Raw genomic sequence first — 21,419 nt, forward strand, 5'->3', positions numbered from 1 at the left:
GCCAAGAGTTACTCAGATCAAAGGCAGCTCCCCAGCAAAAGCTAACCACGGCGTCGCAGTTCACTGTCGAAGCTTCTTACCCTTGCAAGAAAGAAGAAAATGCACCGTTTCAATTCCAACTTCAGTTCAAAACAAACATTCCTCTTCAACTCTAAACGCACCGTTTTATTTAATCCAAGGCGATACATTTTACTTACGTAAGATGTTGTTCCCTCAGGCCTGCGTGCGTACGATTTCCCTCCAACAAAACTCCTCGTCGTTCAAAACGTAAGAATTAAGATGTTCTTCTCAATAGGTAATCGACACGAGTATGGACGCACTGTTTCTGTGTTCCAACCTATACATAACGCGTGTCTCCACGTTGGCATTCCCGTAAATGGAGTATAAAGGAAGCCCAAAAATTCCCAAGCAGGTAAGCAGACAAAATGATTTTCAATTTGTTTTTCCGGATCCCGGGTTTTATATAGTTCTCTCAGACGCTTCCTTTCCTTGGTTGCACTTGACAAAATATTAAAAATTAAAAAACAGAGATAGAGAGAGGCTAGATTGAATGCAGGGAAATACTTTTCCCTCGCCGGTGCTCGGCGGGTTGGACAGGTTTCAGTCGGCTGTAAACTCGTTCGTTTTCTCCGACATGGTAGAGAAATTGGCCTTACACATCCGACTCGGAAACCCTAGCGACGCCATGGAGTTCTTCGAACTCTGCTTATCCCTTGCCAAGTAACGTACCATATGTACATTTTCGCTTTTGTTAGACGTATCTGAGTACACATATTTAAATGTGAAATATTCCCGGATTGAATTGTTTTTGGTTTTTTTTTTTGGTTTGTTTTTATTGGCGTGCCCCAAGCTGAGTTTCTATTTATTTTTTTTAAACGATCTCTTTTACAGTAATTCTACACTCTTTTAAATGGGATAGTTAAATAAAACTCAAATAATTTTTAATGGAGTAGCACAATTTTATTGATTAGTTAATGAATGGTAAAGTAATTGCAAAATAGTATATTATTTGCTTTAATACTTTATTAAATAAAAAATTCCATTTTTTTTTTATTAAACCTGGGTTTGCTTTCGGAATCTCATTATAGCTTTCCATCCATTGTTTGTCTTTAGGGGAATCTGGTGTTGAAAATCGGACACGTGAAGTGCCTTTTTCTTTTCTAGGCTGTTTTTTTTTTTGGGATAAATTGTCTAGGCTATGTTTTGTTTGTTTTTAGTTTTTCACTTATGCTTTAAAACCTATTAGTGGATTAAGGACCCGTTTGAGGTTGCGTTAAGAGCGTTAACAAGTGTTTAAATATCCTTAAAAGCTCTTTGATGGAAAAATTAGATTGTTTGGGTGTTACATGTTAAAATACTTTTTAATCTCATTTAAGCTAAAAAATACATTTGAGAAAAAGTATAATTTTGATGCTTTTACTCAAATATGCTTTTCTGGATAATCAGGAATGTGGTTCCAATTTTAAAAAAGGACGAAAATATTTATACAACTTTTAGATAATCACAACTTTTAAATTTCTAAGAATATGGTCATAATCTTTAAAAAATTAAATGATAGTCATTTCTAGGTTAGAAATGATAGTCATTTCTATATTTCCAAAAAAATATAACGTGTTTTAAAGAGTTTTAAACATATGGTTACTAAATAGTAAATAATTTTTTAATAGTAGAACTTATTATTTAAACTATAAGTTATAAGCCTTAAAGCTATAAGTTATATTTTCCACCTAGTCCCAAACATGCACAAAGTGTTTTACATTCTAGCTTTTATTGACGGTGCTCATTCACATGAAGTTGGTGATGTATTCAACATGTGAATGGTTGTTATTGTCCTTGGGTGCGTGTGAGAGTGGATAAAACAAAAACATGTTACCAAGTTAGTATTTTCTTATTTTTTAATGATGGGGAACCACCCCACGACAAAGCCTTTAGGACTTACCCATGAAACCTAAAACCCTGAGGAGACTAGCACAACAATCCACTGCCATGGAAACCCTCTTAAATCGTAGTTTGATCTCAGGGGGAATCAAACCTGTGACATGGGGCACATGCACACAAGTTCGCCCTTACCACTTGTAACACCCCGTGTTCCCGTAAGATAGAGACGTTACTAACAAATATGATAAAATGCCCGGTAAAGAGACTCATTACTCTGAAATATCTCATTTATTGAAAGAAACTTAATTGGAAGGATATAAATAGTCTTGAAACTTGAAACTGAATAAAGCAAAACATGAGCTAATCTTAAACAAGACTAATTATTGAAATGACATAAAAGAAACTTAATCCTTGTGTAAATGACACTTATTCATCTCTAAGTCCTTATACTAAATCTACTCCTGGCCATCCAGCTCTGCATCATCATAATCACCATCTGTGGCAATCAACATAGAAGAAAACAAAAAGACAAACAACAAAAATGAGTCGAATACTCAGTAAATAATACATCATACCGTAAAATACTATCTAGCTTAGCATAATTTGATTTTTAAAGCCTTATCATAACTTTCATATAACATTCATGGATTAACATGAACGGAAACATTCATAATCGTAGCAAACATGAAGCGTGACTGCATGAGTAACTTGTTTATCTTGAATTATACTTATTTCATGGTAAACCACGCTTGAGTCCATGGCACCACATAACTTGTCATGTAGTGAAACACGCTTGAATCCGTGTTTCACTTAACTTGCATAACATGAAGTGAAACACGCTTGAGACCGTGTTTCACTTATCTTGCTTGACGTGGGGTGAAACACGCTTGAGTCCGTGTTTCACTTATCTTGCTTGACATGGAGTGAAACATGCTTGGGTTCATGTTCACTTAACTTGCATGACATGGAGTGAAACACGCTTGGGTCCGTGTTTCACTTATCTTGCTTGACATGAAGTGAAACATGCTTGGGTCCATGTTCACTTAACTTGCATGACATGGAGTGAAACACGCTTGGGTCCGTGTTTCACTTATCTTGCTTGACATGAAGTGAAACATGCTTGGGTCCATGTTCACTTAACTTGCATGACATGGAGTGAAACACGCTTGAGTCCGTGTTTCACTTAACTTGCTTGACATGAAGTGAAACATGCTTGGGTCCATGTTCACTTAACTTGCATGACATGGAGTGAAACACGCTTGGGTCCGTGTTTCACTTATCTTGCTTGACATGAAGTGAAACATGCTTGGGTCCATGTTCACTTAACTTGCATGACATGGAGTGAAACACGCTTGAGTCCGTGTTTCACTTAACTTGTGGTAACCACGCTTGAGTTCGTGGTACCGTCTTAGCATAACTATGGTAAACACGCTTGGGTCCGTGTTACCTTAAAATGTTTATCTTTCTTAATGCATGATAATTTTCTTGGACTTCATAGACTTTTCTAGCATGGCATATTCTTGTACATGGCATGGCATAACATGATATATTCTTGTACATGGTATAGCATAGCATGACATGACCTAACATGATTTAATCATTTTATGACATTTCATGGCATGCATGATCTCAAAACTACATGAATATGGCATACATGATCTGGCTATTTATTACATGGCATGCTTGACTTAAGTTATTGCATGAACAATATATGGCATACATGGTCTAAGCACTACATGAATGAAGCATGCATGATCTGGCTATTTTAATTCATAGAATACCTATCTTAAATTATTATATGATCATATCATGGCTTCCATGTGATTTTAGTAACATTCAATCCATCAATCAACAATCCATAAAAGCATAGCATATATATAGGCTTACTTTCATGTAAATCATCATAATTCATAGAAGTTCATGAAAGCGATCTAACCTTGACTTAGCTCTTAGCGCAACGTAGATAACCATCAAAACCATATCATATTATCATACCCAATTATAATATTTACATTACACATACATTTATATGATCATATTATTTACCTCTTAGCGCTGCTTTTGAAATCTCACGTCGTAGCTCGTGACCTATACGAGGCACTAGACGTTACTAATCTTTCTAGAAAACGTGTCATAGCAATCTAATTACTTAAAATCTTACCATAGAGATAAATTAATAAAAAGAATAAATATAATCATAACATAACTAAACAATTTCTAACTGACTTAACCTAAATTCTAGGTTCGTATGTTACACCACTTGGGCTACCCACGGGTGGGTTACCAAGTCAGTATTTTCAGGACCTCATCTTTGTATGAACATAAACATGTGGATGTGTGTTGAAGTTTTTTTTTTTGGGGGGTGGGGCAAGGTGGGGCTTTGATGAAGCAAACGCCAATTAGAATTGTCAATGGGTATAGAAAATGGTGTCGTATTGGTTTGATGCAACGACCCATGGAGAGCACTAGCTATATTTGCAGTATAATCTCAATCTCAAAAAGACTAAATAATTTGAAAATGATAAAAAATCACTTATAATGACCAATTTCTCCTAATGATGTGGGAATTACCCACTCTATGTAAGTTATTCATATTTTCAATAGGCCTGTCATTCCAAACCGAAGGCCTGGAACCTTTCAATTCCTACCCAAGTTTATGGCATATTAGGTTTTGTTTTGACCCTACCCATTCTGATCCCGATAAAGAATGCAACTGGCTGGGTCAGATTGGAACAGAATTTAGGTTGGAACAAATGGAATGATATTTTGATATTTATATTTGGACACGATCAAATGATGTTGTTTTGAAATGTTACTATTAAAGAAAAATGTTCAGGTCGGGTTTGGATCAGAATATGGAATTTCCGAGATTGTCAGGTTGGGTTGGAAGGCTTAGATGTTGGGGAAAACTAGTTTTTATAATAATTGGGTTGGGTGGGAAATACATATTTTCAACTCAGGTTGGGTTGCTAAAAAAAAAAAAAATGGTAACCCCTAATTCTTAATGTGGGACTAGAGTGTTACGATCGTCCCGAAAAAAATTCTTGAGGTCCTTGTTAGAATCATGTCATGTAGTACTCCAGTATCATGTTGCTGACCTTACAAAAAGTGCTTTGATATCACGTGCAACAAACCAAGGAAAGTGATAGCCACATTTTCATTATAACTCAAAAAGGGCTAGTCAATTTGAGGCTTCACTTGAGTCACTTGTAGAGCTCAGTTTCACCTAGTAATTTGTCAATGTGGGATGTAGCACCCATGACTACCTTAATAATGTCTCGGCTACCTAATAACCCACTCACTTTATTTGGGTTATTAATATTTCCAGTGGCGGAAACAGTGGCCAAATACAGACAATGATGACCGTGTGTGTATACATGCGTATGTGTGTGCTATACACATTATTGTTTATAATTATAAAAAATATACATTATAGATGCAATTTCATTTCATATTCCATCAATTTATAACAAACATTTATTTATTTTTTATTTTTTATATTGAACTTGATAACTGGTCATATTAAAATTTTTATTTCAAATCAAATAAGAAATCCAACATATTTTTTTGCTCATGTATTTTTTCATGAAGTAAAAATTGATTGAAGAGATGGAAAGATATAAGAATAGCAAATGTTTAAAAAAAGACACATTTTAATTTTTAAAAAGTGGAAGAAATTTTTTTATCAGTAGAAGTGGAAGACTTTTGAGTTTTGAAAAAATATATAAATGAACATTCATATTTTAGCGACCACATTTTGGGTTTTTTTAACTCATATCTTAATTTTTTTAAAAAAATTTTATGAGGTATGATTTTTTAGATTTTTTTAGGTATATATATATTCATTTTAATATTTTGGAGTCAAAATTTATGGACTTAAAAAAAGAAAAGAAAAAGAAAAGAGAAACTTCTTTTTCATAATCTTATGAAGACTTAGGAACTTTAGATGGAGTCAGACGAAATTTTCATATTTTGGAAACTTTCTAGAAGTTTTCAAATTTTTTGGGATCAAAAATATTTTTTCCCAATTCTTATTTGAATTTAAATAATATTTTATAAATTTTCTTTGGTAGGCCAGGGGGACCATGGCCCCCCTCTGGTCTCAACATAGTTCCACCAATGCATATTCCCAACATGCGGCTGGGGTGTTACATTGCTGGCTACGAGGTTGAATATATGGTTTCCTGTAGCGGTTTCGTTGGTTTATGCTGCTATTTTGAATTCCATTGTCTTGGTAATTGTGTGAATGCCATTATTAGATATTTATCCCTATAAAAAAAAGTTTAACAAATCATTCGTATCAATCAAATTTTCATTTTACTTATCAAAGAAAAAAAAATAAGTTTAAGAAATAAGAATATTAAGCTTTGTTGGCTGAAGAGCTGCGTGATAGGAGCGATGAGCTTTGAGGGTTACACTACTTGCAGAGTGTGTGTGTGAACTTTCCTTATCATTTGATCCAATTAGAGATCAAGTTTGATGTATAATCATAAACATCATCATCACCATCGTTGTTGTTAATAATATCATGTTTGTGTCAGTATTGTTGTACTTGACTAGATTTACTTTGACAAAAACAGAGGTATTGATTATGCAGTTGCAAACAATGAGGTTCCATCCAAAGTTCAAGATTTGCCTTCATTGTTGAAACGGGTGATTTTTCTCTCGCCATATAGATGTTGAGTTCTTGATTCTCCATGTCTTATATCTATTTTCTGGTCCTTTGGATGCCTGTTATGCCTGGGACTGCATAAGCAAGTTGCAGGCGTTGGTGTTTGTAGAATCGAAGCATGCCAGTGTTTTAACTTTCTCATGTATTTAACTTATTACTAGCATATAATGAGTTTTTCTTGATATCATCATGGTTAATCTGTTTTAGTTTTTAGCTTATTCTTTCCTCATCACTCTGTTAGGAAGCACAGCTGCTGCAATATCTTGTCTGAAGAAAATGATACTATTTTCAAATATGTCAATGATATTATATAACAAATTGCCTTATGGGATTAGCTCATAGGGTCTCCCTCGTACTTTAGGATATATACCATGACACACAGCTTTTGTTTCCACCTGAATAAACTTTATACCTGAATTTTTCCCAGAGGAAATGGAAAGTGGATCATATAATCTCTAAGTGGTCGTTTCTATGCATGCATATTGTATTATGGACATTCAAAATATATTCTGCAGTTTGAAATTTCACGAGTTACTGATGAGTAAGGGTCTATTTGGCAACATAATTATTCTCAAGTATTCTTAGATATTTCCTTCCAAAACATCACTTAAACACAAAACGCTTTTCAATTTCAAATATTCAAAATTTTCATCTAATCATCACAATTTTTCCATACTCCCAAATAAAACACAAAAAGCAATACTACTTTTTCAAATTTCAAACCAAAATAATATTAAAAAATTAGATTCAAACTATTTTTTAACTTTATAATATTTTTATTCAACTTTCTCCCTCTCATTTACAATAACCCAATAAAATATCTTAATTCAAACTATTTCATTACCATTTACAGACATACTGAGATATTTTAAGTATCCAAAACAGGCCCTTAGTGGGAATTTGTGGTACACATATTATAACGCTCCAATGGAAGGCCCAAACCATATGACTTATACCCCAAAAGGATTAGACAATGATACAATTAGAGCCTTATAGAAAACTTAGAAAGAGAAGAACTTCTCATTCCCAAGCAATGTGGGATCCCATTAACCACCTACCCTTATCCTTATCATATGGGGTATCACAATCTGCCCCCCTTAAATTCCCGACGTCCTCGTCGGGCCTATCTGTCATAAGTGGCACGGTGTAAGTCCCATATTTCTGGTTGAGATAGGCTCTGATACCATTTGTAACATCTCAATAGAAGGCCCAAACCACATGGCCTATACCCCAAAAAGACTAGTCAATGATACAATTGGAGTTCCATTGGAATCTTATAAAGAGCAAGAACTTCTCCTTCTTAAGCAATGTGGGATCCCATTCACCAACTATCCTTATCCTTATCATATGGGATATCACACATATTTTCATGTATAAATATAAGTTTGCAGGTCAGCATGATCATTGAGTACATAAATTTTAAATCGCTGAATAATTGATGCTTCTTGTCACTGTCTCCATTTCTGTCTCCTGATTTATTCTCTGTTGTCATGCTTCCTGACTCACATATCAATGTTAGCTGTTGAGCAACCCTGATGATATCTTCCCAGGCCCATCTTTTGAATCTTGTTCTCTGGATCCCATCCATTTTCATTTGATATAATTTTTTTTTGAATGTTTGTGTGTCTCTAAGGATTGGCTACATACTATTTCTCTTCATATTTGTATTATTATTTATTTTGCAAGACAGGCCATTTTTAATGCAATGTTGTGTAGGTATGCCAGTGTAAAAATGATCTCCCCTTACTGGCAGCTATCATGGTGCTTATGATGTCTGTGAAGGTATGAGTTAATTGCTGCTATTTTAGTGTTAGGTTTGGGACTTGACCAATGATATCAATGTCTCAAGTCCCTTGCTATGATTTGCTTGTTGGAAACAAATTCAATGACTGGAACGGATTCTTTTTTATAAGGCCTTTTACATTATTGTGAAATGCTTCGGCTTAGTTTTTTTAAAGGGGGCTTTAGTTGTCTTGCTCTGTGCTGTGTGACATGGGGATTTTAAGGAGTGAATAAACTACTGCATCTGTGGGGATTGAATGAAACATTCATATATTACTGGGCTATTCTTTTGCTTGTGGTTTGCCTCTTCGGTACTTAAATGTTTTTGTTTTTGTTTTTGGAGAAAGTATTTTCTTCCCTTTGCTGTTTAATACAGAATTTCTAGCATTCTATCATAATATATTTCATTCTAGTTTCTTACTTATCGAAGAAAAAATCTGTCTTGTAAATTACATAGTATACTTTATAATTTCGTAAGTCGTTTTGTACTATATTCTTCTAATGAATTATGCTTTTTCATGCAGAATGCCTGTAAGATTGGGTGTTTTTCAGAAAAGGAGTCTGAAGAACTTTTAACGCTTGCAAATGAGGTTCGTTATGAAATATGTTTCTGAGAGTATATATTCAGAATTTTCCTTTGAATGCTATGGCCATGGCCGATAGTTATTTTTTTTTATTAACAGATAGGAAGCAGCTTCTGCAGTCCAGGAGATATTAACACAGGACCTAGTGATTCTCTTTCCACTGTTTAAAAAATCATGGATAGGTGGGAACATGCTTTGTGCTGCAGAATTTCTTACTGTATATTAATGTGCAACAGAAGTTTCTGGCTGCTAGTTATTTAACCTTTTGTTTTAAATAATGGTACCAGGCTTGTAGCCGAGGCCCCAAAGCGAACCATAGGGAGTTAGAAATTTGGGTTTACTAGGAGTATGTGGACCTTATCCTTTGAATGATGTACAGAAGATATGTACTCCAACTTCTTCAGTTACCCTTTTATGTCTAAGCAATTACTGACTTATGTAAATGCTGATGACTTTGGGTCCTGGTAGTGTGTTGGATCCATTCTATTTTTTACTTCTTAATGGTGTCCATGCTGGTGCTAGTATGGATGCTCTTTTCAGTTTATATTGACTGGGCTGACTCTAGTTATGTAGGCTAAGGCGACATCAAACAATAACTTTGTCAGTAGGGATATTACTGTCACTTTGGTTTTACTATAACTGTAGAGTTGTCAATGGTAACATGCATGTTACTCTGTGTTTTATATTGATATTAATTACCATTATTTCATCTGGATTGATGTTAGGAGAGTCCTAATTGGACCAATGATGTAGTTAAGAATGTCGTGAAACTTGTCAGGGTGCGGAGTAATGGTCAAACTGTGAGCTTGGGATGTGCTATAGACTCCATGCAGGGTTTGATTCCCCACGAGTTCACCTGGATTACCTAACACATGCTTTTGGCAGGTGGGTCATGTATTTTGGGGCTATTCCCTAGGGTAGGGTTTGAAGGGCCTGCCTTGGTGATCCGTGAGATTCCACATCATAAAAAAAAAAGAATGACGTAAATCAATATTGAGTCATTACTAATTATGATCATGTTCTTCTGGATTATTATAATTGAGTGATAAATGACCGCTCTTTATATACTTACAAAAAATGCTGTGTGTGTGTGTGTGTGTGAAGGTTCTACCCACGGATGAGGATGGGGCAGATACTTGCTTCTCTTGACATCAAGGTGACCCCCCCCCCCCCCCCCCCCCCCCTCTTCTTTTCTCTCCCTTTCTCTAAAGCTGATTCTCTTTTATTGTTTTGAAGCATATTTTAACCTATTTCTGTTTGTATTGTAGCCCGGATATGGGGCATACGTGATTGATTTCCATATTTCAAAGAATACAACAGTCTTCCCAAGAAAAAATTGTAAGACATCAAACTGGATCTATTTCAATGTGTGGTCTAATATCCGTTCACAACTTGTAAGACAGCTTGCCGTCAGAGTACTGTTCTACCTTAAACTTTGGTAAAATCCATTCATTTGGACTCAATCTAGGATTTGGGCAGTTCTTTCTTACCATAATTTTGCTTTGTGTATCGGTTTTTTTTTTAAATCTTAACACATGGAATTGGGAAAAGTATGAAAATTATTTTTAAAATCTCACATTGTAATTTTTACTTTCTATTTGGCTTGCAGTGGTTATTTGTAGCACAGACAGATAATATAGATACATCTACATGTATTATAAGTCCTCCCCTAGTGAGGTATGACTTTTTGTATTTTTCTTTACAATATACTATAATTATTTAATTTATTCTGAGAACATTTCTTTTAACATCTGTAGTTTTCTTCTGAATGGAAAGGGAGTAGACAGGAGGACTAATGTTCTAATGGTTAGTGCAATTCATTTATGTTGTAGATAACCTTTTATGACTGCAGTTGGTGCTGCCTCTGTAGCATAGGATTGATCTGATGTCTCTGTTTGTACTTCATTTCCTTTTTCAGGACACTGGACCACAGTTACCAACAAATGTGACTTCAATTCTTAAATATGGAACAAATCTTCTTCAAGCAGTAGGCCAGTTTAAGGGTAAGCTTGAATGCAAGACTTTCATGTCTAATCATCCTGGCATGCAGTGTGATCTTGATCCAGCTCTAAGAGAAACTGTCATCAATTTTAGGTCATCATGTCATAATTGTTGCCTTCATGAGTGTGATTTCATCACCTGACACCTTGGTGCCACCTGATTATGTGCAACCTGCTGTGGCTGTAGTTGACCCGGGTATGCCTAAGCAAATGATAGAGACATTTCGCTAATTTTGTGTTTCTTGTAGTTTCACTATTGTATTGATTTGCAATATGTAGAACTTCCCTTACCATTATATTGATGTTTGGCATAAATATTGCATGTACTTTTTAAATGCCAGATTCTGACATAATTGAAGGACCATCACGAATATCACTTCATTGTCCGATAAGGTTTGCCATATTTGTTGCTTAGGACTTGATGTTTTACTTCTCTTTGGAGCTCTTTTATTTTATTTTCCTTTACTTTTGTATATGAATGGAAACAAATAAATAAACAAACAACATTCTTCTCTTTTTCTGTTGACAAATCGGATAGAAATTTATAATACGATCGGGTACCATTATGGAAATTTATAACAAGATCAGGTTTCCATCATAATGGTATGATAAAAAATTTATTGATATTTTGCTTATTGCCCTTCATGCTTTTCATCCCAAACAGCTATACGCATATCAAGACTCCTGTCAAAGGATGTTCATGTAGACATCTTCAGGTGAGTGCTCTGAGCAATTGCAAGTCACAATACAAAGAAGTGATGCTTATGTGGTGTATATTATGTGTATATGTGTACATATGTATATATGTCAATGTGTGTGTATAAACCTCTTTTGCCATTTTTTGGCATTTAGCACGCTAAAATAATATCAAATGTCAGGTTTTCCCCTCTGTTGGATTTCAGCATTAAAATGGACCAAAAATAACTTCCAGTTTGGCAATTCCCGCCAAAAACCATTCTTCCTCTTTGTTTGTGCAACACGCATACCACTCATTGTCTCTCTCCTCCATTTTCTCCAAATCCATCATCCAAGATGCCAAATTCTCTGGAGCTCAAGTTGAACATGCTTGCTCGAGTGCATATGACCTGAGATGAATAGGCAGGAACCTGGTTGAGCTTGCCAATGCGTCAACGAGTCTGCCATTTAAATGAGTCCACCCCTTTACACACCACCATGTTGCATGTATGCTTCCCCAAGTACAATTTGGACATCACTTTGTCTTGACAACTCACTGATCCTGCCAGCAAATTGGCCTTGGTGAGAGTGGTAGGCTAATAGTTTGACAATTATGTGAATTGGTCCAACAAAACCAGTCTGTTGTAGTTTTCTTCCGGCTCTACCATGGTTTCCGGTGTCATTTGCATCACCATCAACATTACTTTCTTGCTTGCTCTTGGCTGAGCCTACAACTGGTGCAACTCAAACGCTAGTTAACTGTGATTGACACAGTGTGATACCCTATATGATAAAGATAAGGGTATGTGGTATACGTATGTGATCCCACCTTGATTGGGAAGAAGAAGTTCTTGCTCTTTATAATGTTCAAATGGGGCCCCAATTGTATAATTAACTAGTCATTTTGGAGTATAGGCCATGTGGTTTGAGCCTTCTATTGAGGCGTCACAAATGTTATCAGAGACTATCCTAATTAGAAATGTAGGACTTGAGCCGTGCCACCTATACAGACAAGCCCGACGAGGACGTCGGGAATTTAAGGGGGGTAGATTGCAATATCCCATATGATAAGGATAAGGGTAGGTGGTGTACGTATGAGATCCGGCATTGCTTGGGGAGAAGAAGTTCTTGCTCCTTATAATGTTTTAATGGAACTCCAATTGTATCATTGACTAGTCTTTTTAGAGTATAGGCCATGTGGTTTAGGCCTTCCATTGGGGCGTCACAACCTCATTAGTCTTGAGTTGTGAAGAATTCTTCGCACCCAAACTTAATGGGAATTGTCTTGGCCAATAGGCCAGCTTCAACTGTATTTCATGCCAATTAGAATCATCCAAGTCAGGACTGCTTTAACATTAGAATAGCGATTTAGGGTGCTAAGAACAGGACCTTGTGGTTTGAAGGCAACCTTGCAGAGCCAATGCTAGTCGAGGGGAATAGGTGTAATTTTCCTTCATAAAATATCAAATCACATTTGACACACTTAACTATTGGCCAATTGCTATCTCATAACCCATCATAAAAATTTCTCCAGTTTTCGTTATACTTTTAACTGGGGCATAATTGCCTTCCAAACTTTGGGATTAAAAGGACTGTGTTGCTAGAAGGTTGGTGAGAATTTTAGTAAAGAAGGGTAAAAAGAACTGCTGAGAGTTCAGCATGGGGAGTTGTGCCTGCATGTGTGTCTGCTTCCATTGCCTTAAAAATTCATTGATGTTGAAAATTGTATTGCTGTTTTGTGCAGGGTAATTTCTTTCCAGTTTTTTTTCTCACTATCATTTTTCAATAATGATAACTATCAGAATTCTTGTTTTTTGATTTACCATATCTTACTTGTGCTTGCTGTAGTGTTTCGACTTTGGTAACTTTGTTGATATAAATTCAAGAAGACCATCCTGGCGTTGCCCACATTGCAATCAGCATGTTTGCTATGAGGGGATTCGTATTGATCAAAATATGGTCAAGGCAAGTAGCTATGGGTTTCCACTTTCCATTTGGTTTATTTCTATTTTCTTTCATGCCTTCTTTTATTCCTTAAATAAAAATTGGGCTTCTTCGCAGGTCCTGAGAGAGGTGGGAGAGAATGTTGATGAAGTTATCATCTCTGCTGATGGATCCTGGAAGGCTGTACTGGAAAGTGATGGCACTGTAACTGTAGTTAAGACCTCCAATTCCCAGAAAGAAAAAACTGGGTTGCAAGAATCTACCAGTGTCTCAAATTCTCTTCCTAATGTCTTGGAACTTACAGAGGACAACAATGAGATGGGAGCAGTGAACTCTAGCGAAACTGAAGACCAGAAACCTTTGCAGGCTAGGCTTCCAGTTGCTACACATTAAATTTGCCTTCAGAATTGAACAGAATAAATGAGGCTAATCAAAGTGTTGCTGCTGAAGTAGAGGACGACTTCTGTCCTGGAGTTTATTTGAGATCCACGCTCATGAACTCCAGTGCTTGGTCAAATGCCCAAAGAGTTGGTAGTATCTTTGAGCCCATTGCTACTATTCTTATGCAGTCTCCTGTGTTGACTGATGATGCTGTTTCTCCGGCCATTAATCAAGAATCTGATTTCACCACCTCTATAATGCAAAGTCAATGCTCTCCCAATAATTTTCAGTTGCAACAGTCACAATATGTGAATTCTCTTGCCAACAATGAACATGTGAGGTTGCCAGCAATACCCAGGCATGTGAGCCGGACTCCAATAGCAGTGCAGGCCCTGCCAGTGCAGCATCAGGCTCCAAATCCGCAACGAAGACAAAGTAGTTTGAATTCTTTGACTCCAAATGGTTCCTCAATTTCTTCTCATGTTGTCCTTTCTTGACTTCCGCTGCAGATCATTTCAGTCCAATATATGGTACTACGGAAAGGCAGAATCACTTTCAAGCTCATGTGAGTCCACTTCAGGTGCCGGATATTTCTTCATCTTCATTGCAGGTTGGGATTTACTTACCGTGAACTCTGTATTGTGTTCTTTTTCCTGCTTTGGTCGAAGTGTTGCAGACCCCCTTTTTGACCCCTCTTTTAAGGAAAAAAATATCGAGTTGTGTTCACTGACCTGCATTATGTCCTACCTTAAAACGTTTTTACTTTCATTGAGCCCTCAGAACCGTGATTATCAAGATCATTCCTTCGTTTCGGCTCTAAGTCAATGGCAAAGTGCTTTAGAGCACATTCTAACCGATTTCCAAACTTCACACTTACAGCAAGCTTTAAACCAAAGGAAGCTCCACTCTATGGGTCAATCTTCAAGGGCTAACCGGTCATCTTCACACTGCCCACAGACCCTAATCCAGCAAGATGGTGCACAAGTGGGAACCAGTCATGCTGCAGGTATCAGCAGGCAAAGACAATGGCTTGCTTATCAAGCTGCTTTGCAGCAGGGTAGACAGGCACCATCTGTGCCAGTTCTAAGTCAAACGTCAAGAGCTGGAAACTCTTTGCCAGTGACTGATAATGGTAACCGAGGGGGAATATGGGAGCAAAGAGAGAACATTGGAAGAATGTCACATCCAAGGGCTGTTAGTTTGGTGGACTCTACATCGGAGAAGAATCAGTGGCCCAGAGGTCGAATGCGTGGAAGTCTGTCGGGTCCGGCATATTCTGCTTATAGCCAATTTATAATTCAGCCAACCCAACCAGCACAAACTGCAAGACCACCAACAAATTCGACTCCGCCAGCAAACAGTGTTACACCTCAACAGCAGATATCTGTCGCCAATAGCAGAAATGCCGGCAGTCCTCACATTCCCAGTATCCACAGGTAGACCCAGCTGGTAAATATAATTTGCCATAACCAATTTTGTATCCCACCATCACCTTGTAAAGTTTTTTAAATTTGACAAGTTATATGCTAGTTTGGTTGGTCTGTATTCAGGAATTCTGAAGTGGGTATTGACACTTGATTTCGATAATTGTCATTTGTCTGAGTGTTTATGCATCGTCTTGATACTTTAACGTTCGGTTGAAGTTCCCACTGCACTCATAAAAGCTTTTCCTTTTATTCGGACGTCAGAGCGAACCATTTTTTTTTCAAAAAAAAAAAAAAACTGATATTTGCGCAACACACTCTTTTTTCAAAAAATAAATAAATATAAAATTTGCAAAAATAATTTTTTAATAATAAATTTTACTTTTTTTAAAAGCAATATATAGTGCTATTTAATATTACTCTTTCTTATTTTTTATTTTTTCCGATCGATATCGAGATGTATGAAATTTGCACATCAATTAAAAATTAAATTAGAGTGATTTTTTTTTTTCAAGTAAACAAGGTATATTAATTAAAGAATAGGCAAAAGCCATTGTCAGTACAAAGAAATGAAAGAATGCTCTAGCTACGTTAAATTAGAGTGAATTTGTTTCAAGGTTATCCGTACACCCAATATAAATTGGTTAAAATGGCATTTGGCACATTTCTCATCTATTGTAAATTTTAGAGGTAGCAAACTGTTTTTTTGTCACGTTCGTGTTGTATCAAATAACAAATATTTAACTATATGTCAACTCAAATAACGCCAACCGTTAAGTTAAAGATACTAAATTTTTAAATTTTAATTCCACTCATTTAGATAAGGAGTTGTGACATCACTCATTTTGACCTATTTAATAACTCTTAAAAATATATTAGCACGATACGACTAATTTAAATTTGTTTATTTTATATAAATGAGTTGAATTAATATATATAACTTATTTGACCTGATTAACATAATTTTACATAAAAGTTAAAATATATATTTATTAATAATCACAATATCTTAAAAAAATATATATCAATATTTTTCAAATTTTAACATATAATTAAACTAATATTACAAGCCATACAAAAACAAATATGAGATGCATAGATCTAAAATTACAATATCAACAATAAAAACATAAACATATTGAAAAATATTAATATTACAACTTAACAATAATAAAATTTTAATTTTGAAATAAATTCTCAACGGATCAAAAGGAATTGATTTCGTATTAAGTTGACTTGTTATTAACCCGTTTATAAATTATGACTTAATAGGTCAACTCATTTTGATTTGGATATGTTAACATCGAACCCAAACTTGTTAATTTTGTGTTGTGTTTGTATTAAATTTATGGTTATATCACATATTCAAACCCCTAATTGTAATTAGGATTTACATCTCTAAAGGTTTTTGACCGGACTTAAAATCTCTACCTATAAAAGCATGGGTGTGAATTTGAAATTTGAATGCATAACTCACGGCTAGTATGGCTGAATTATGTAAATCCAGGTTCCTCACTAAATGGATTCTATTGAAAAAATTTCATAGATGCCGATAGAAGGGCCAAAAAAAACAGGATCTTGCAGTCACGCTCGCTTACGGATTCTTACATATGGCACATCAGCAGGGTAGGGTAGTCTTAGAATATTAGTTGGCACCACTTGCATTAATACTCCCATTTCTTCATCTCCATACCTTCAGGTGGGCTTCCTTCAACCTTTTTTGAACCCACTTCTTTCCAGTCTGTTGACAGCACTGTCCCATTCGATTCTATCTGTAACATTGAAGCAGAATTCAAATTACAACATTTCCATGAATCTTTGAAGGAAAGAAAAATCCTCAAAGAAATTGAGCATTGCTCCTTATATGGAAGGACTTGAACGGAAGAAAAAATTGAAGAAAGATACAACAAATGTTTGATTGATCAGAACAAAGGTAACCTCCGAGAGGAGACTATGGACTTGACAAATTTATCAGCTAGAGCCAGATTTTGTAGAATATTAGAACTTGAGTTAAGGCAAAGGTGTTAATAAAAGAAATCAAATAGGTGGGAATCTTACAAAAGATTTGCTCATAGCTCTCCTCACGTCCTCATCTGCATTTTGGTAAATTTTTCGGAACAGCTTGTTTACAGCTGCATCACCATCTAGCTTCTCTTCTTTCTCCTGAAGTTCAAATCATCGCAAGGTTAAACATCAATAACATTAGTTAAAACACATAAAGGCAGACAAGAGGTTCATATTATTGTAATTTCGTAATTCCTTTTTTGGTTCTTCTCTTTCTTTTCTTTATCTTTTTTTTTTTTTTGACGGGCAGGGAGGGGGAGTATTCTAAAATAGAAATCCCCCAGTACAATATATAAAAATACAGGTTGCTTAAAAACCTCTTTCTTCACTAGCGCCTCCAACTTATCCCAATCTTTTTTCCTTGGCATTGAAGATGGATATGCAGGCCTATGAGATCCAACTGAAAATTAATAAAAGGAAGCAAGTTAATAAACAATCACTGGAATTAAAAAAAAAAAAAAAAGGATCTCCTTTTGGTTCACTGTAACAATGGAGATCATATGCTTTTGGCATAATGCACCTACTATTAAATAACAATGAAGCACCTAACATATAAAAGAGATCAGAATTCTACAAACAGTAGTTAATAAACTTAATATCGTTTGACTCATTAAAAAAAAAGAAAGAAAGAAGAATTCTACAAACAGTATGTAAGTGTGTATTACAACGGCATGTCTCTTACCTGACGAGACATTAACTTTTTGAGTTACTGCAATTTCCTTGCTATATTCAAGCAATGGCCAGTTGATACCTTCAGCTTTCATGAGACGGATTTCAACTTTAGTTGACAGTACATCGTATCGACATTTCTCAGGTACTATCTGTTTTTCATACAAAAACCAAAATCAGACTACTAAATACTTATACATATATATTGGGTCAAACGTGAGGATTGGGTTTAGGAAAATTTCCTAATATTTATGTTCATTCAACACCTGGCTGACCTATAGATAGGCTGATATTTAAGAAAGAAAATACCAGTTCATAGCCAACTTTCAAGACATATAGAGGTTCAAAGTGGTGCAATGCCATCAAAAGTCTTGCTAATTCTCCATTTAGTTCACTTTCCACAAGAAAAAAAAAAAGGAAGAAAAACAAATACAAAGCAGAAGACAAATATTTTGCCCCATTTCTGCTCATCACTTACAAGCTAAACAATTGAGAGGAAGACATGAATAGAGTCCTATTACTTTTTTCTACTTGTTAAACACACATTCAGAGCTCAAGTAGAAGAGATTGTTGAACAACATGGTTTCTGAAATGCCCTTGTAATGTTTCAGCTGGTAGATAATGGAGTGTAAATTCCTAAATGATCCATGCAAGAAACAATGGCATCATACAGTAAAATGTAAATTCATGCAATACCTTCCCAAATAACCGAGGTTGAAAATGATAAGCATCTTCACCAGGGACATAAATGGTGATACTTAGCTGCAAGACAATAAAAATTAAATTAGCTCATTTAGGCAAACAAATACTACCAAAGCCATCTCCAGCTACATGAATATTGAAAAGAATAATCACCAAACAGCAGCAGTTTACACAGGGTAATCGAAAGCAAAATTTATCTCACGTCAAAAGCAAATATGTCCAAAAGATCTGCATACAATCTGTTCTCCAAACTCGACAGCCACATTGTTGGCCGGTATGCCCTTTGCAAATATTGTGACAACAACTTCCTCTGGCTTCTGGTAGTATTCAAGTCTGTTCAACCATTCAACCATCAACCATTAGATAAAAATTCAGATGAGATTGTGTAACCTGAATGACATAAGTGGGTGAGAATAGTAGAGGGAATTGCGGTAGTCTTAAGAGTTCTAACTTGGGAATGTCCAACAGGGAACACAAACAACCTTATTATGCTTGATGATTTAGATTAGTGTTCCATGTATCGACAGTTATGCCTGGCCTTAGAAGTACTGAATGAAACATCAAGCAAGAAACTGCACACAACAACTAACCCCTTACATCAGAATTTGTCTATACAGGGCCATTGGGTCATGTAACTGCAAGTGCTTTCCACCATTTCTCACTGCAGGTAAACTTAAAGCGAGGTAAAAAAGAATGAATAAAGGTTATAGCTACTTCAAACCCCACTTCAAGAAGCTTTCCTCTTTCTCTAGCCCATAATCTACATACAAACATTACCTCTGGCCACATAATCAGAGCTTAATGGATGGGATGAAAGGAAGTGTAAGGACTTCTAGGATAACTAACGAATACAATCAAAAGCTCTGGAAAGCTACACAGTTATAACAACAACTTTTTGCGGTAAAGATTGAGGGCAGTCAGGGTGCAAAATACTTGACGAGAAAAAGTGCAAGAACCTGTATTTTGGTCTGACTGGAGATATTGTGTTCATCGTATGGGACATGTCAAATGCTTTCTTAGCTTCTTCAAGAGTTCCAATAGCTGCATCAGATAATTCACATGCAGTAGAAGCCGTTGTCGTAGTTGGTGATGCATCTGGTGTCAAGCTCTCCGCTGGATCATTAGCTTCCTCTGAAGAAACATCCGTAAAAAATTATAGAAAACTTCTCCCAATAAAAATTCAACTACTAGCTCAGCAATAACTACCAATGACCAAAACTCGGTCTTGCTTCTAAAAACTCATTAGAGTATCACGAACGTATTAAAGACACGTATCTCAAAGACCGCCAACAATCATATACCTGCTATGTGCTGATCGCATTCTTCAATCAACTTGGTGAATCTTGAATCGTTCTGTGCCAAAGATGCGCCTTTCTCAAGAGATACCTTAGCATTACGATATTCGCCGAGCTTAATACACGCAATCCTGTCGAGGACGGAAGAAAACTAGGCAAATAAGTAATAGAGGAAGTTTTTAAAAAGTGGGACAATCTAGTAGTTAGTACAAGATCACTGATTCGCTTCACGCCTCGCGGTGCTTACACCTCTCGCCTATCGGATATCAGTATTATACTTAAAAAAATCGTGAATCAACATCTAAAGAAAGGACTACAGAACTAAAAAAGAGGATTTTATCATTATTGAACTACTCAATCACATTAGGGATTATCAACATAAACATAAATTCGGGAACGTCTAACTGAATGACCACCACTTTTAAACTTTAAATTCCGAACAGTCATCCTGTACGATAATAGTTGAACCAAACAAGAATGACTAATATGCGAAGCATTACGCACCCTTTACGCAGATAAGCCTTAGCCATTGAAGCATCTAATTCTATTGCCTTGTTTGCATCCGCAACCGCTTCTGCTCGAACAAATACCAAAAAAACAAGAACAGAAACAAATAAATAAATAAAATCAGTAGCTCCCCCTGAGAAATCTAGCAAAAATCAAAGCAATGAAGAAAACCACTGATAACCAATAAAAAAAAAACGAAGTACCGGTGAAATAGCCGAGTTTGAGACGAGCCTGTGATCGGTCGGCGTAAAGATCGGCGTCGTCGGCGTTGAAGGCAATGGCCTGAGCGTAGAGATCAATGGCCAGTTGGAAGTCGTCGTCCAAGAAGGCATCCTTCGCTTTCGCCGCTAATTGGGTTCCCATCCAAGACAGGAGAGGAGTTTCTGTAAGTGATCCGACCAGGTTGCAGAGAAGAGAAAGCAGAGGGAAACTGTATGGGGACCCAGAAGTTGCAATAGGATTTATTAGTACTCTCTTCTGGAAACTTCCTTCCAACTTTCGGACAACGGAGACTGTACCTATTGTTACCTGTTGAGGTATGTTATAAAAAGTAATAAAATAATAAATAATAGTAAAATATGTTAAAAAATGTTGAACACCTTACGCAAGGAGGAAGAATCATATTACGACATGTAGTCAAATTTGGAAAATTCACGATTTGCAGGTTTCATGGATACGACGTGTCGTCTTTATTGATTCAAAAACCCACATCAAATGTTATCTGGTATGGAGTCATGGACAATGGTGGTCCACGTGATATTTTTACTTTATTATAGAATATCATTTAATTAAAATTATTCTATATTAAATGAGATATTGTGATGTCGAAATATTATTATTTT

The 21,419-nt window shown here is 35.9% G+C and overlaps 1 protein-coding gene and 1 pseudogene across 1 annotated transcript; one reads left to right on the forward strand and one right to left on the reverse strand.

The window, feature by feature from the left end:
- The first annotated feature begins 423 nt into the window (after positions 1-423).
- On the forward strand, positions 424-15,550 carry LOC122289886 (annotated as a pseudogene).
- Positions 15,551-16,788: 1,238 nt separating this feature from the next.
- Positions 16,789-21,087, reverse strand: LOC122290355 (protein SGT1 homolog A-like). Its single transcript, XM_043097996.1, has 10 exons — positions 20,781-21,087; positions 20,575-20,644; positions 20,077-20,201; positions 19,732-19,906; positions 19,012-19,108; positions 18,770-18,835; positions 18,087-18,225; positions 17,722-17,804; positions 17,399-17,503; positions 16,789-17,112 (listed from the first exon to the last, which is right to left on the reverse strand). The coding sequence occupies exons 1-10, from the start codon at positions 20,938-20,940 to the stop codon at positions 17,005-17,007; spliced, it is 1,128 nt and encodes a 375-aa protein (XP_042953930.1). The 5' UTR covers positions 20,941-21,087; the 3' UTR covers positions 16,789-17,004.
- Between the last annotated feature and the right edge of the window lie 332 nt (positions 21,088-21,419).

Source organism: Carya illinoinensis, chromosome 12 (genome assembly GCF_018687715.1).
Source record: "Carya illinoinensis cultivar Pawnee chromosome 12, C.illinoinensisPawnee_v1, whole genome shotgun sequence".
Lineage (NCBI taxonomy): Eukaryota > Viridiplantae > Streptophyta > Magnoliopsida > Fagales > Juglandaceae > Carya > Carya illinoinensis.

What these genes read in the sequence shown, in the direction of transcription:
- LOC122290355 (XM_043097996.1), bottom strand. Translation starts at nt 20,940, where the DNA reads ATGGGAACCCAATTAGCGGCGAAAGCGAAGGATGCCTTCTTGGACGAC. An exon ending in AAGGCTTATCTGCGTAAAGG is followed by an intron (nt 20,202 to 20,574) that starts GTGCGTAATGCT and finishes CGTCCTCGACAG; the next exon opens with GATTGCGTGTATTAAGCTCG. An exon ending in TCGAGTTTGGAGAACAGATT is followed by an intron (nt 18,836 to 19,011) that starts GTATGCAGATCT and finishes ATTGTCTTGCAG; the next exon opens with CTAAGTATCACCATTTATGT.